General features: G+C 39.5%; 1 protein-coding gene across 4 annotated transcripts in view; it reads right to left on the reverse strand.

Annotated features, from left to right (window-relative positions):
• Positions 1-1,777: 1,777 nt before the first annotated feature.
• The window catches only part of msh5 (mutS homolog 5), a 14,943-nt gene continuing 2,733 nt past the window's right edge, over positions 1,778-13,987 (reverse strand). For 2 of the 4 annotated variants that reach the window (XM_005738600.2, XM_005738601.2), the window contains exons 5-26: positions 13,193-13,246; positions 12,972-13,093; positions 12,763-12,872; positions 12,440-12,475; positions 11,315-11,397; positions 11,194-11,239; positions 10,580-10,718; positions 10,410-10,472; positions 10,195-10,323; positions 10,034-10,106; positions 9,842-9,951; positions 8,279-8,359; positions 8,085-8,172; positions 7,900-7,967; positions 5,671-5,789; positions 5,434-5,560; positions 4,880-5,029; positions 4,533-4,607; positions 2,562-2,708; positions 2,222-2,359; positions 2,076-2,149; positions 1,778-1,999 (exon numbers count right to left, since the gene is read on the reverse strand). In XM_005738600.2, coding sequence (XP_005738657.1) covers positions 1,879-1,999; positions 2,076-2,149; positions 2,222-2,359; positions 2,562-2,708; positions 4,533-4,607; positions 4,880-5,029; positions 5,434-5,560; positions 5,671-5,789; positions 7,900-7,967; positions 8,085-8,172; positions 8,279-8,359; positions 9,842-9,951; positions 10,034-10,106; positions 10,195-10,323; positions 10,410-10,472; positions 10,580-10,718; positions 11,194-11,239; positions 11,315-11,397; positions 12,440-12,475; positions 12,763-12,872; positions 12,972-13,093; positions 13,193-13,246 — 2,153 coding nt within the window. In that variant the 3' untranslated portion in view covers positions 1,778-1,878. Of the gene's footprint in view, positions 2,000-2,075; positions 2,150-2,221; positions 2,360-2,561; positions 2,759-4,532; positions 4,608-4,879; positions 5,030-5,433; positions 5,561-5,670; positions 5,790-7,899; positions 7,968-8,084; positions 8,173-8,278; positions 8,360-9,841; positions 9,952-10,033; positions 10,107-10,194; positions 10,324-10,409; positions 10,473-10,579; positions 10,719-11,193; positions 11,240-11,314; positions 11,398-12,439; positions 12,476-12,762; positions 12,873-12,971; positions 13,094-13,192; positions 13,247-13,987 lie in introns of those variants that run through there. The other 2 variants (XM_005738602.2, XM_013912260.1) reach the window with 2 other exon arrangements.

Raw genomic sequence — 13,987 nt, forward strand, 5'->3', positions numbered from 1 at the left:
TTAGAATAAAACAGGACACTGATGATAAGCTTATTAACAATTTTCAGTTTTGTTTTATGGACACTAAGAAAATCTTTTAAAACTAGTGACATGATTCGGAGGGCTCGAGGAGTACATCACAGTAGGAATAACTGAGGTATTGTCCCCTGCCTGCATTATGTTTCCCTGCTGAAGTTTTCCATTAATCCCAGTATCTGTGCGGTTAATACAAACATGATGCTGCCCTATGACTTGGAGCACTCCCTGAATAACGCACTCAAGAAACAAATTCCAGACTGCTGCAGAATAAACAAAGCATTTCTGAGATGCTCAAGTGCTCAGCAGTTTGCTGGCCATGAATTTGGCTTGATGTCCTGTAACAGTGCTGCAGTACTTCACACATCCAGCAACCCTGAATATTAATGTGCCAAAAAGGCTATTACATAAAATCTGAGAAACCCAAAGTATTTTATTAACTTTAGCCTGTTTATAACTTCATTTTTTCTGTTCTTACCTGTATTTGAGTCTCTCTTTACTGTTACCTGATTATGTTCAGTGTCCTGGTTACCAGATTTACCAGTGGTGCTTATTTGCTTATGCAAATTTAAATAAAGGATAAGAAATCTGCATTTTCTGTATCAGCCACATTCATAGATCTTTGGCGACGACTTCATGCTTAACAATGGTTGTTTGGCATGTAATCAATGTCTTTCCATTTTCCTGTTATTTTTGGTTGTTTAAAATGTGTTTACACTTGAAAACATTTACCCAAATGTTAAAAAAAAGTATATATTTTTATTGTTAAGCTCTGATGATTTTTTAATGGTGAGAGGCCAAAATATTTTACATGCAGGAAAAACCCTCTTCATCTTTGTCAGCTGTCCCCATAATGGACCATTTCCATTTTAAGTTGTTCAGAAGAATCTCCTTTAGCAGCACATTCAGTAAAAATCATTGTGCATTCAGTGTTATTCTTTGGGCTCAGGTGAGGAAAAGGAGCAGGTAGAGCAGCTCATGGAGTCAGTGGCATTCGAAGCAGAGGAGGAGCATCTGGAGTGCTTCCGCTGTGATTTAGGCTTCTGGGATGCCTGCTACACGACTGAAACCAAATGCAATCTCGGGGAGCGCTGCTACACAGGCCGGGGGAGGGCAGGTGTGTGTTTACCAAACATTATACGAAGAATACAAGAAATGATGTGAAGGTTATTGCCTATAAAATACACACTGATCATGGCTCTATGCTACTGCCCTGTTTCCCCAGCTGATGCTTTGGATATAAAGATGCTGGGGTGTACCCAGGCAGAGGAGTGCGAGGTGGAGACGACCTTTGAGATCTTTCCAAACAACACCATCTTTGTGATGACCAAACACTGTTGCGACACGCCCTTCTGCAACTCAGCGAGCAAACTTTCCATCTGTGCACTGATGTATATCACAGTGGCTCTAACCACCTGGTTTACTGAAGAATCAGCGTCATCATAATAAAGTGAACTTGTTTATTATTTATTACAGACTGTGTGAAGTGATGCTGAAAGGACTTCAACCATACGGTGAAGAAAAACCGCCAGATTTACAGAACTGTTTTATGAATGACTAAGAAGACATTGGATAATTATAGCATAAAAGATCATTTATTATATATTATAGAAATGCCGTTTGGTGTTACATTTCATATTTTTGAAGTGTGAATATGGTACTTAAACATTAAACTGTGCTGTTTTTGTTTTGTTTTTTTGTCTTTTTTGCTACAACACAAGTTTCAGTGTTTCTTGGAATAAAGGTTGTGTCATTATGTATTTTTCCCCGGCGTTCTTCCAACACCAACCCAAAACATTTAGGAATGAATGAACAGACTGACCACGTGGTACAGAAGCGCGTTTGCCGCAAAGCCAGAAGCATTCAGCTGCGGTTTAGCAGATCTCCAGCAGAGGGCAGGAGCTCTTCCTTCAAGAACCTCTGCACATCCAAATCTTTGTCCTCCAGGTTCAAGCTAAGGAACTTGTCCACAACAAACTGGCATCTGTTACCCACAAACAGAAACATTTCACACACTGCTTTAACTGTGTGTCACTTTGTGCTGCTTAAGTTTAGCAAACCTCTTTGTCTCTTCTTCCAAGGATGCTTTTTCAGTCCGTTTGATGGGCCTTCCTACCCTGTACAGCTCAGACACCTTAACAAACACAAAAATCAGTCAGTCTGTCAGCCTATTTCTGTATGTGTGCGTGTGTGTGTGTGTGTTTACCTCCACTGCTCTCTGTACAAGGGAAGTTGGCAGGCCCGCCAGTGTAGCAATGTTGGCAGCATAGCTGGACTGGCAGATCCCTTCCTTTAGTTGGTACAAAAACACCAACTCATCTCCGTCCACTGCTGTCTCTAGGGTCTAACACACACAAACACACATACCAGACGCACACATACACCCAAATGATTAGTCATACTTGTGAAATGGGGTGAAACAAATTTTATTACCTAATCGGCCATTTGGATGTTTCCGTTCTAAACATTTTTCTGAAGCACTTTAGTTTACCATTTTTAAACTTTACAGAAGGTTTTTTTTTATCACTCTCAAAGTTTCTCAGTACCAGAAGAGACAGCAGGGCCGAGGATGGTAACAAACTCAGCTGCACCACACTGTGGAAGTTAGTAGCCACCAGAACATGAGGAACATCCCGCAGGGCTTTCCTCAGCCAGTAAGAGATCGATGCAGTCAGCAAGGACAGTCCGTCCACCTGCACAGCAACAACTACGATTTAATAATATTTGTAGTGACAGTGGGATTCTGTTTGGAAAAAATGGGACATCAGTTTAAAATTTGTGGATGAAAAAAGTCCACCCACCAGATGCCCTCCTTGCTCATTGTTAAAGGTGTAAAAATGTCAGTTTACCTAATGCTAATGTTTTTTACTGGTTTTAATCATCCAACAGTAATAAATATCATACAGGTACAGCTGTTCATCTACTTCTTAATGCAAATATGCAATCAGCCAATTACATGTAGACATGGTCAAGAAGACCTGCTGAATTCAAACTGAGTATCAGAATGAGGAAGAAAGGTGATTAGTCTGAAATGGTCTGAAAAAGAGAAATGAACATATAGCTGTCCTGTATGTTAACATCAAACCGAGGCTACAATTCACACAGGCTCACCGAAGTTGGACAACAGAAAATTTGAAAATATTTTCTAGTGTGATGAGTCTCGGTTTCTCCTGCAGCATTCGGAAAGTAAGGTCAGAAGCATAAATAACATAAAAGCATGAATCCATTCTGCCTTGTAACAGTGGTTCAGGCTGCTGCTGGAGGTGTAATTGTATGGGGGATTATTTACTGGCACGCTTTGAGCTCCTTGATACCAACTGACATTAAAATGCCAGTGTCTACCTGAACATGCTAACAATGTTCAAGAGAGCCACAAATTAATAATAATAACTAATAATTAAATGCAGATAGGAGAGTGAAAAACCATGACTTGAATGTATTTCTTTATGATTCCAGTGCATCCATAGGAAATTCATATCATGGATGTGCAGCTGAAAGATCTGCAGGAATGTATTTATCGGTGCACCCAGGAATGTTTATATCTATGTTTGGATACCTGAAACAATTACAAAGGAGTAAAGCAACAGCAGCAGCAGATAAGATCAGCAGATGTAGATCTGTCTTTTTCCAACCATGTGCAGCAAAAAGACAAAAGTACACTGGGAAAGTCAGGCATCAACCGGTCTTTGCATGCATGTTATCAGGAGTGAGAGTTCAGTTTCTTTTTTCTGATTTTTTGAATAGTTTTTGGCCAAACCAGAGAAAGAACCAGAACTGACACATCCAGCAGTTTCATAGTGACATTAGCTTTATTCAGGATAATATTCAACATTTCCTCTTTTTAAATTCACATTTCTGTGTGTGTAACTGTCCAGTGCCCCTCTGTGGTGTTTATTAGTTAGTGTGCAGCAAAGTTTTAAGAGCTTTTTTACTGGAAATGACAGCATTAGAGCAGTGAAACGATCCACTGAAGCTCATTACAAAGCTCTGAGGGGATTGAGGGGAGCTGCAGATTTAGTCCATTACAGTGACTAATACTTCAAATTATCAAATTGTTTTCACATTGTAATAATAATTTTTTTAAAATTATACACACATGTTAACTGGATTAAGATGGAAGTTATCCTACACTGATATTTTGCTCTTGTTCTTTCTGTTGGTTTCTGCCTCTGACACCTATGTTTACTCTCTAGATGAACATAACTCATCCCTCATCAGTACAACATGGTACACAGAGATGGATTAAAATGCTTTGTGTGTGTATGCACATACCCCAAAGTTTCAAAACTGCCCATAGAAGGTGCAAAATAACACTTCTAAGTTTGTAGGTCCACACAGCTGCTGCTATTTTCTTGCTAATAGGTGACACATGTTTGGCTGAACCCAGAGTCTGTTTGTGCTGCAGCTTTAAACTTGTGACTGGTTTCAGGTGCGTAACATTAATGACATAGTGTTTCCCCTTTTACCCTCGTGCATATGTGTTCAATTCACAAAGTGCTGGGACAGTCTGTTCTTACTGTGTTAGTTCCTTTTCCGAATTCATCGATGAGGACTAACGAGTTGCCAGTACTGCTGTTAAGAGCCTGTGCCATCTAGAGAAAAGAGATGCAAACTATTAGACTACACTTTGCATTTTTTTGTGTGTGTGTGTGTGTGTGTGTGTGTGTCATTGCTGCAGGCAGTGGTTGCTTAAAAAAATTTGACAGGTGGAGAGTGGGAGTGGAGCATGAAGAGAGCAGTGATGAAAATTCATATATTTCATTTGTACACCTACACACACACACACACACACACACACACACATACACAGTGGGAGCTGCTTGTTATCATGAGATTTCTGTGTTTTTGTGTGTGCGTGAGATACCTGGTTGAGGTCTATCATGAAGGTGCTAAGGCCCACAGACACGGACTCTCTGCTCTGCATACACGTAAAGATGCCGTCCACTAGACCAATCTCTGCCTCCTTTGCAGGCACGTCTGAGCCAATCAGAGCCATGAACACAATCAGACCCACCTGCAAAATCAAAATAGAAAGCAGGTTAAGCGTTGAGTTTCAAAAACTGAGCTGTCTCTTTGCTATTATCGAAATTTAAATATATTTTTCTGATGAGGTTGTAAATTTCGGAGCAATGCCTGATTAAATAACTAAAGTAAAAATAGTGTGGAACGGAAATAGATAAATGTTGGGGATCTTTTCTAAGGTGCAAATGCAGCTGCTGAGAGAAAAAGGCAAATTATGTGCAATAATGCTGATTATTTGTCTCTTGAATGCCATCATTTTAAAAATTCTTCTTCTTCTTATTGTTTTTAAAACTTCTTGCTTGGCTATTTGGCTCATAGAAGCTCGTCACTTGGGATCACAAAAGAAGAATAAAATAAAATTCAGTTCAGTTCAATTCATTTTTATGACAGCCCTACCTGTTTGAGGTAGATGCTCTTTCCGGATGAGTTGGGTCCGGTGATTATTTTGACTCTGCCCTCCGACTCAGAGCTGTGGAAGGAGTTGGCCACAAACACAGGAGAGCACAGCTCCAACAGCGGGTGCCTGGACAAAAACAACCCCCCCAAAACAAACAAACAAAAAAAACAGTAAATACAAAAAAGTACACTCTTGTACCGCAGTAACAATTTTTCCTTTTGTGTGTCAGCGCTTACCTGCCCTGTGTGATCGTTATCTTCCTGTTGCTGGCTAGCTTAGGCGAGGTATAATTGTACTCCTGGGAGGCGCTGCTCATGGCCATTAAACAGTCCAGCTCAGCAGCGAGATCAAGAACCTATAAAATGTACAGATTAAACGCCTTTAATATCCTGAACAGAAGAGCTATTAGAATCCAACAGACCTTCCTTCCTACCTACAGTCTTCTTTGTTGATACAGGGAGTGCAGAATTATTAGGCAAGTTGTATTTTTGAGGAATAATTTTATTATTGAACAACAACCATGTTCTCAATGAACCCAAAAAACTCATTAATATCAAAGCTGAATGTTTTTGGAAGTAGTTTTTAGTTTCAGCTATTTTAGGGGGATATCTGTGTGTGCAGGTGACTATTACTGTGCATAATTATTAGGCAACTTAACAAAAAACAAATATATACCCATTTCAATTATTTACTTTTACCAGTGACACCAATATAACATCTCCACATTCACAAATATACATTTCTGACATTCAAAAACAAAACAAAAACAAATCAGCGACCAATATAGCCACCTTTCTTTGCAAGGACACTCAAAAGCCTGCCATCCATGGATTCTGTCAGTGTTTTGATCTGTTCACCATCAACATTGCGTGCAGCAGCAACCACAGCCTCCCAGACACTGTTCAGAGAGGTGTACTGTTTTCCCTCCTTGTAAATCTCACATTTGATGATGGACCACAGGTTCTCAATGGGGTTCAGATCAGGTGAACAAGGAGGCCATGTCATTAGTTTTTCTTCTTTTATACCCTTTCTTGCCAGCCACGCTGTCGAGTACTTGGACACGTGTGATGGAGCATTGTCCTGCATGAAAATCATGTTTTTCTTGAAGGATGCAGACTTCTTCCTGTACCACTGCTTGAAGAAGGTGTCTTCCAGAAACTGGCAGTAGGACTGGGAGTTGAGCTTGACTCCATCCTCAACCCGAAAAGGCCCCACAAGCTCATCTTTGATGATACCAGCCCAAACCAGTACTCCACCTCCACCTTGCTGGCGTCTGAGTCGGACTGGAGCTCTCTGCCCTTTACCAATCCGGCCACGGGCCCATCCATCTGGCCCATCATGACTCACTCTCATTTCATCAGTCCATAAAACCTTAGAAAAACCAGTCTCAAGATATTCCTTGGCCCAGTCTTGACGTTTCAGCTTGTGTGTCTTGTTCAGTGGTGGTCGTCTTTCAGCCTTTCTTACCTTGGCCATGTCTCTGAGTATTGCACACCTTGTGCTTTTGGGCACTCCAGTGATGTTGCAGCTCTGAAATATGGCCAAAGTGGTGGCAAGTGGCATCTTGGCAGCTGCACGCTTGACTTTTCTCAGTTCATGGGCAGTTATTTCACGCCTTGGTTTTTCCACACGCTTCTTGCGACCCCGTTGACTATTTTGAATGAAACGCTTGATTGTTCAATGATCACGCTTCAGAAGCTTTGCAATTTTGAGACTGCTGCATCCCTCTGCAAGATATCTCACTATTTTTGACTTTTCTGAGCCTGTCAAGTCCTTCTTTTGACCCATTTTGCCAAAGGAAAGGAAGTTGCCTAATAATTATGCACACCTGATATAGGGTGTTGATGTCATTAGACCACACCCCTTCTCATTACAGAGATGCACATCACCTTAATTGGTAGTAGGCTTTCGAGCCTATACAGCTTGGAGTAAGACAACATGCATGAAGAGGATGATGTGGACAAAATACTCATTTGCCTAATAATTCTGCACTCCCTGTATAGTCGATATATGACTTTGAACACAAGTGGTCAACAATGAAGCAGACTGTGTTGCCCCTCTTTATTGAACTCAGTATTTCTTTTAAATTATTTATTTTAAATCTTTCAAGTTGTAATATGATTAAAAGTTATTAGCGTTACATTTTGACCACAAATGCATTTGTTCTTAATGCTCATTGTTCCCTCAAAAATAATATTGTTTAGAACAGCTGCAGTCACAAAGTGCAGCACTCATACATCAATAGACAAGTATCACAGCAGTTAAAAAATAACTTGTAATGGGATCAGGGCCTGTTTCATAATCAAAGTAAACAACTCAATCCAACCAGAGGAAGCACACAGTAAATCACAACAAAACCCACCTACACACATCAAAAACATCACTTTGATGCCAGCAATCGCTTAAACAGAGTGGGAGTCATGTGTTAAACCCTGGAATCTGCATACACAGTGATGAACACGAACCTTACAGAGGGAATCGCTCCTTTCAAGGACTGCGCTCTGCAAATGTGCCATGACTGCCATCTCCATGTCTGACAAACAGAAGGTTTGTGATCAAGGTAGTATCTTGAGAATTGCAGTTATTTTCTCATAAAAAATGTCAGAAACACGCCTGTGATGTGACTGTTTTGTGGGTGAAAGTAAAAGACCTCTAATGTCGCAGTGCAAGTCTCCGAGGAACTCGTTGAGCTCCCTGGTTCTCTGGCTGCGGTAGTGGAGCCGGTCATCTGAAAGAAACTAGCCCACACACAGACATATAGAAAAAAACATATACTGTATATATGGAATAATGATCACAAAAATGTGTAAACAATGTAATCATTAGATACGATCATGAACATGCCAAAAAATCAAGTCCCTCCATCTCAAAATCCTTTTTCTCTACCATACTAGGCAGTCGAGGCACAGACAGCAGGAATCCAATCTGTACAGAGAGTTTCAGACATAAAAGGTACTGAGATATATACGCATGGTGGTCCAGAGTAACAATTTCCTCAATATCTGATCATCAATAAATCAAAGAAATACTGCAGTATACAGTGCTGTGAAAAAGCATCTGCCCCTTTCTTGATTTCTTAGGGGTTTTTTCCCATATTTTTCACAGTTACGTTTCAGATCATCAGACAAATTTTGACATTAAACAAAGTTTATGTCATTAAATACAACATTAGACCTGCTGACTAAAGAAATCATTAAAATAGAATGTGTTTGACAAAGTGAAGTAGGCTAAAAGATCTCATAAAGCAACACACCACACCAAAATCTAAAGAAACACCTGAGAAACAAAGTCATTGACATCTATCTGTCTGGAAAGGGTCACAAAGCCATTTCTAAGGCTTTAGGACTCCTGTGAACCAGTGAGAGGCATTAACCACAAATTAAGAGTGCTAAACCTTCCCAGGAGTGGCCGCCCTACCAAAATTACTTCAAGAGCGCATCCACGACTGTTCCAGGATGTCACAAAAGAACCCAGAACAACATGTACTCACTTGCCTCAGTTAAAGTCAAAGTTCATGATTGAACAATAAGAAAGAGACTGGGCGAAAATGGCTCACATTTGTCAGAAAACATCTTGATGATCCCAGAGAAAAAATATTCTGTGGACTGACGAGAAAAAAAGCAAACTTTTTAGAAGTTTTTAGTCCCGTTACATTTAGACTGAAACTAACGCAGTATTTCAGTAAAAGAAAACATCGTACCAATAGTCGAACATGTTGGTGGTATTGTAATGGTGCTTTGCTACTTCAGAACCTGGGTGTTAAAAAGGTTGTTCGTGCTCGAAAACCCTCCAGTGTGGCCGAATTAACATAATTTAGCAAAGAAGAGTTGGCCAAAATTACCCCACAGTGATGTGAAAGACTCACTGTCAGTTAATGCAACCATTTGAATTCAGTTCTTGCTGCCAAGGGTGCCACAACCAGTTATTAGATTTAGGGGGCAATTACTTTTTCACACAGCCCATATGGAAAAGAAATAGTAAAAATATATATGATTTACTCATGAAAGTGGCCACTTTCTCATTACTTTCATATTTTTTTAGTAAGTATACAAAACATACAAGTTTCATTATATAATTTTTCAAGGGATCTTATATGTGTTTTCACTCTTGTATGCTTTTCATACAAGTTTCATACAAGACAGATAAAAACTTTATAAGATTTATATATATCTTTTCCATATGGGAGAGCTTGGCAGGTTTGTTCCTTTAATAAATGAAAGCATCATTTTAAAATTGTGTTATGCATTTACTGGTTATCTTTGTCTAACAATAAAAATTGTTTAATCATCTGAAATAAGAAGTCAGGAAGGGGGAAATACTTTTTTGAAATACTGCATGACAGATGAATTTGTAAAAAAAAAAAATAAATTAAGAAAGCATTGTGTGTGCCAGAATTAAATCTCGGACCACAGGGATGTAGATGACACAGCAGGATGGGATTCGAGCATCCAGGTGTTCAAGTTCTCTTCTGGCAACATCTGTCAGGAAGTCAGAGAGCCCCATCATCCTCCTCTTCTCTGGAAGAGGGAGTGTAATTATGGGTTTAGGTCAACAGTCATACAAAGTTCACATGGGCTTACAACTAAAACAGGTACTTACTCTCATCAATGGCAGGATCCACATTCGGTTTGACTGTGAAGCGGTTGTCTGCCAAGCTGGCTTCAAAATCCACCTACATCACACATCAGAAATCTATTAACACTTAACAAAGGCGCCAAATGTGATTAAAACAATAGGTGTGATTTTATGGAGGAACTCACAACTCTGCTGATGAGGGAGGTGATATAGTTGAGATCATCAGAGAACCCTTCACTGATATCACGAAACAGCTGAATGGACTGAGGGAGGTGACGCGCTGTGTCCCTGATACAGACTGCACTGTACACCGTCTGACAAACACACACTTTGTTGAACATTTAACAGAACCTGTCACATGGAAAAGGTGTGCTTAGTAAAACTGTCCTGCAGCTCCAACCTTGTAGAGGCTCTGCCAGTCAGTAACTTTGGTGAGAGAGAGAGTCATCCGCCTTAGAAGAGTCTACAGCAAACAGACAAAAACTGGATTTAGGTAGTTGTCATATCAGTGGTTAGGTGATGAATCTGTAGGTAATGGTGTAATTAAGTGAGAAACGATAGACTTGTTACAGGTATGTTTCGGATGTTGCGTAGCGATGACTGCAGGGTTCTCAGGGAGTCCGAGTTCTGAGGAGACGTGAAGAAACGTATCACTTCCTGCCTCCTTTTTAACACTTTCAGGTCCTGAGTAGGCTGCAGAAACCACTGACTGACAGAAGACAGGATGCCACAGTAGTAGTACAAACAAGCAACCCTCAAGAAACCACAGTTTGTTGATGAAATGCAAAATTACCTGAAAATAGGGGTGTTTTACCATCAACATTCAATACTACAAAAATACAGCATTATTATACTAGTAAAAAAAAACAAACGGTGCATCTTGACTATAAATAAAATCTGCTTTATACAAACTCAAATTCCATATCTTGCAGAACTTCAGCACTACGGTTTGTTTGTAGAAATACATGAAAGAAACTCGACTGTTTGTTTTTTGTTGCTATGATAGTGTTTGTAACTGTGTAGGATTTTTTTCACACATTTATTTGCTAATTAAATCATCTTTTTATTTGCTGCTAGGACATTTTATTTCGCTTATTATGTTGCAAGCCAAAACTACCTTTATATTATTAAAAGACGGAATTTGCTGCTGATCAATAACTTATTGTGTAATTGTACTTTCTTACCGTAGCAGTTTGGAGCCAAACTTGCACTTGCAGCGGTTCAGGATCCCTGTGACACACACACAATACTCGGTAAACACAACTGGATAAGAAAGAGTGATAATGCACTAACTACTATACATACCATAGAGACTGAGTCCCTCCTTTTCTGCTGAATGCAGCTTGTAGACTGATGGGTGGAGTTCTGATTTGAAGATCTGCAGAACACTGGAACAAACCTGTCATTGTCCCGTTTTCTTGTAGTGTTGTTGGTGAACTTTTATTTTACTGCTATTCCTTCTTGTATTTCCAACAAGGAGCGTCCCCACTGTTGCCTCCCTTTGTCTAGTCTGTGTGTTTGCACATTTTTCTACCTTGTTTTCCACTTCCTTACTTATTCTATGACACTATGTTTGCACTGAAGCACCACAGCAATTTCCTAATGTTGTAAACCTGCTCAACATTTGGCAATAAACCCCATTCTGATTCTGATTCTGATTCTGATTTTGTTTTTGTGCTTCATTGTGATTGACTACTCTTCCTGTGCACCATTGTACAATCAGCCTTTTGTGTATATTAGTTTCACCAGCTACTTCATTAGCTTTAGTTTTCCCTTCAAATCTACCCTAATTCTTTGTGGCATAGATTTTAAAAAGTGCTAAAAACATTCCTTAGCAATTTTGGTCCATGTTGACATGACAGCCTCACATAGTTTCTGGAAATTTGTCAGCTATACATGATGTGATTATTTATTTTCATTACATCCCAAAGGTGCTCTACTGGATTGAGATATAGAGACTTTGGAGGCCGTGAGTACAGTGAACTCATTAGATGAACTCATTGAGTGTATAGTCCTATTGTGCTTTGTTTTTCATTCTTTATGCTTTAGTTTTTGACATTTGCTTCTGTGTCCTGTGTTTGTCCTCTCTTAATACCATGATAAAACCCTTGATGAGTTTCCATATTTTTCTAAATTTTGATAAAGTATATTAAAAACAACAAAAGTAACAACAAAAGATAAACAGTCACAACACAAAACTGAAATTTCAAAAACTGTAAAACAATGTCAGAACAGATAAAGAACAGAACAGAAAAAGCAAAAGAAACTCCTAAAAGTTTCCTAAACAAATAAAATAAACCTGATTTCAACTGAAGTGAACAGTTGCTTGGTAGGCTCAGTTGTTCTACAAGGAACAATTTATGAAAATTGTAGGAGATCAGTATTAGTTTTTAGGGGCCTATGTAGGACAAAGACAGTTTATACACTTACCTGTATGTGTCTCGGTCAATGTACACCATTCCTTTACTACAATGAGAATGAAAAGAGAAGCAACATTTTTTATTCATGAATACTTCTGAATGGCATTAGGCTGGTCTGGTTTGCTAGATGGGCAGGAAGGAGATGCACTTGTGCTATTAAAACACAGTTGGACAAATTCATACTTCTGCAGCACGTCTGACCGACTAAAAACAGGCCAATGAAATTTCACACTTTGCTGAAAAAATGGTTTCAGGGTTCTCATTATAATGTGTAATCACAGTTCTCTGTGTGTGTGTGTGTGCGTGTGAGTGCTACATTTATGCAAGTCTCACAGTGTGTAGGCGTGAAACTGCAGGATGGGTACTCCAACACTGCTGTCTTCCAACTCCACTCCCACTCTCCTCCTGTCCAGACATTTCAGCAGGGCACCCACTGCCCTCAGCTATCCCACAGATGTACACACACACACGAGAAAATGATCATCTCCTGCAGAACCATGACTGATGGATAGGATAATGTTGAATGTAGACAGCTGGCTCACCATCAGGGATGAGTCAAAGGAGATACAGGAGGAGAGGTAGGACAGTTTGTCTCTCTCAGAAATGCAGGCGGGGAGGAAAGGCAGATTGGCAGAGAGCAACCTTTGCTTACTGACCTCCAGACCTTCAACATTGATACAAAATGAAGCCAGAAAACTGTGCAATTTCATGCTAGATTTCTTCTAAAGGATTGAGGAAGAGAGTATTGCAAGAATGTGTTTACCAAAGTCGACATATGGATACGTGACCACCTCTGGTCTGTAATGTGGGTTTGAACCTGAGAAGCAACAGAGGGTAGTTTAGAAAAAAAAGTTGTCACTTTAGTGAACACAGTAAGGGCTACATAAAACATTACACTAATCAGTAGTTCAAAAATGTTGTCACTTGGAATTTTATGTCAACCAGACTTTATTATTAGAACTGTGAAGGTAATGAAGTAAACTTTTGCAGTTTTGTTTGATAAACTCACCACTAGGGCGAGCAGTGGGGTCATTTAATCAAAAGGTTCACTTTAGACAGCTTTTGCTGTTAGATCTGAGTCAATCCAATCACTTGGCTTTGTTTATATTTTTGCAAGAAGAAAATAGACGAATACTTCCTGTTTATCAAGAATAATAAGTAATGAAAATCTGGGTTGCTGAAAACATTTTTGGGTTTTGTTCTGTTTACCACGATGACCTGTTTTTGAGAAGCAATTTCGTCAGTGCGACTACATTAGCAGACTTCAAAGGGTCTGGCTAATAGAGAGCAGGATAACATTTGTTGGGGATGGGGATCCAGTCTTCTGTGGAGTAAACCACAGAAGAATGTAAAATAGCTGTCTGGTTAGGTTGTGACTGTAAAAATATGTTATTAAAAATACCTTCCTCTGACAGAATATTCAAAAGATGACATAGAGGCTGTTTATCACAGATATGAATACAAGTGTGCTTTGAAAGTTTGGCTTGCCATTTGGGGTACTTTGGTTAGGGGTGGCACTTATATAGCACTTTTTAACTTTATTTGTGGCCCATAGCCC

Source organism: Pundamilia nyererei, unplaced genomic scaffold, assembly GCF_000239375.1.
Source record: "Pundamilia nyererei isolate P.nyererei 1_Seehausen unplaced genomic scaffold, PunNye1.0 scaffold00084, whole genome shotgun sequence".
NCBI lineage: Eukaryota > Metazoa > Chordata > Actinopteri > Cichliformes > Cichlidae > Pundamilia > Pundamilia nyererei.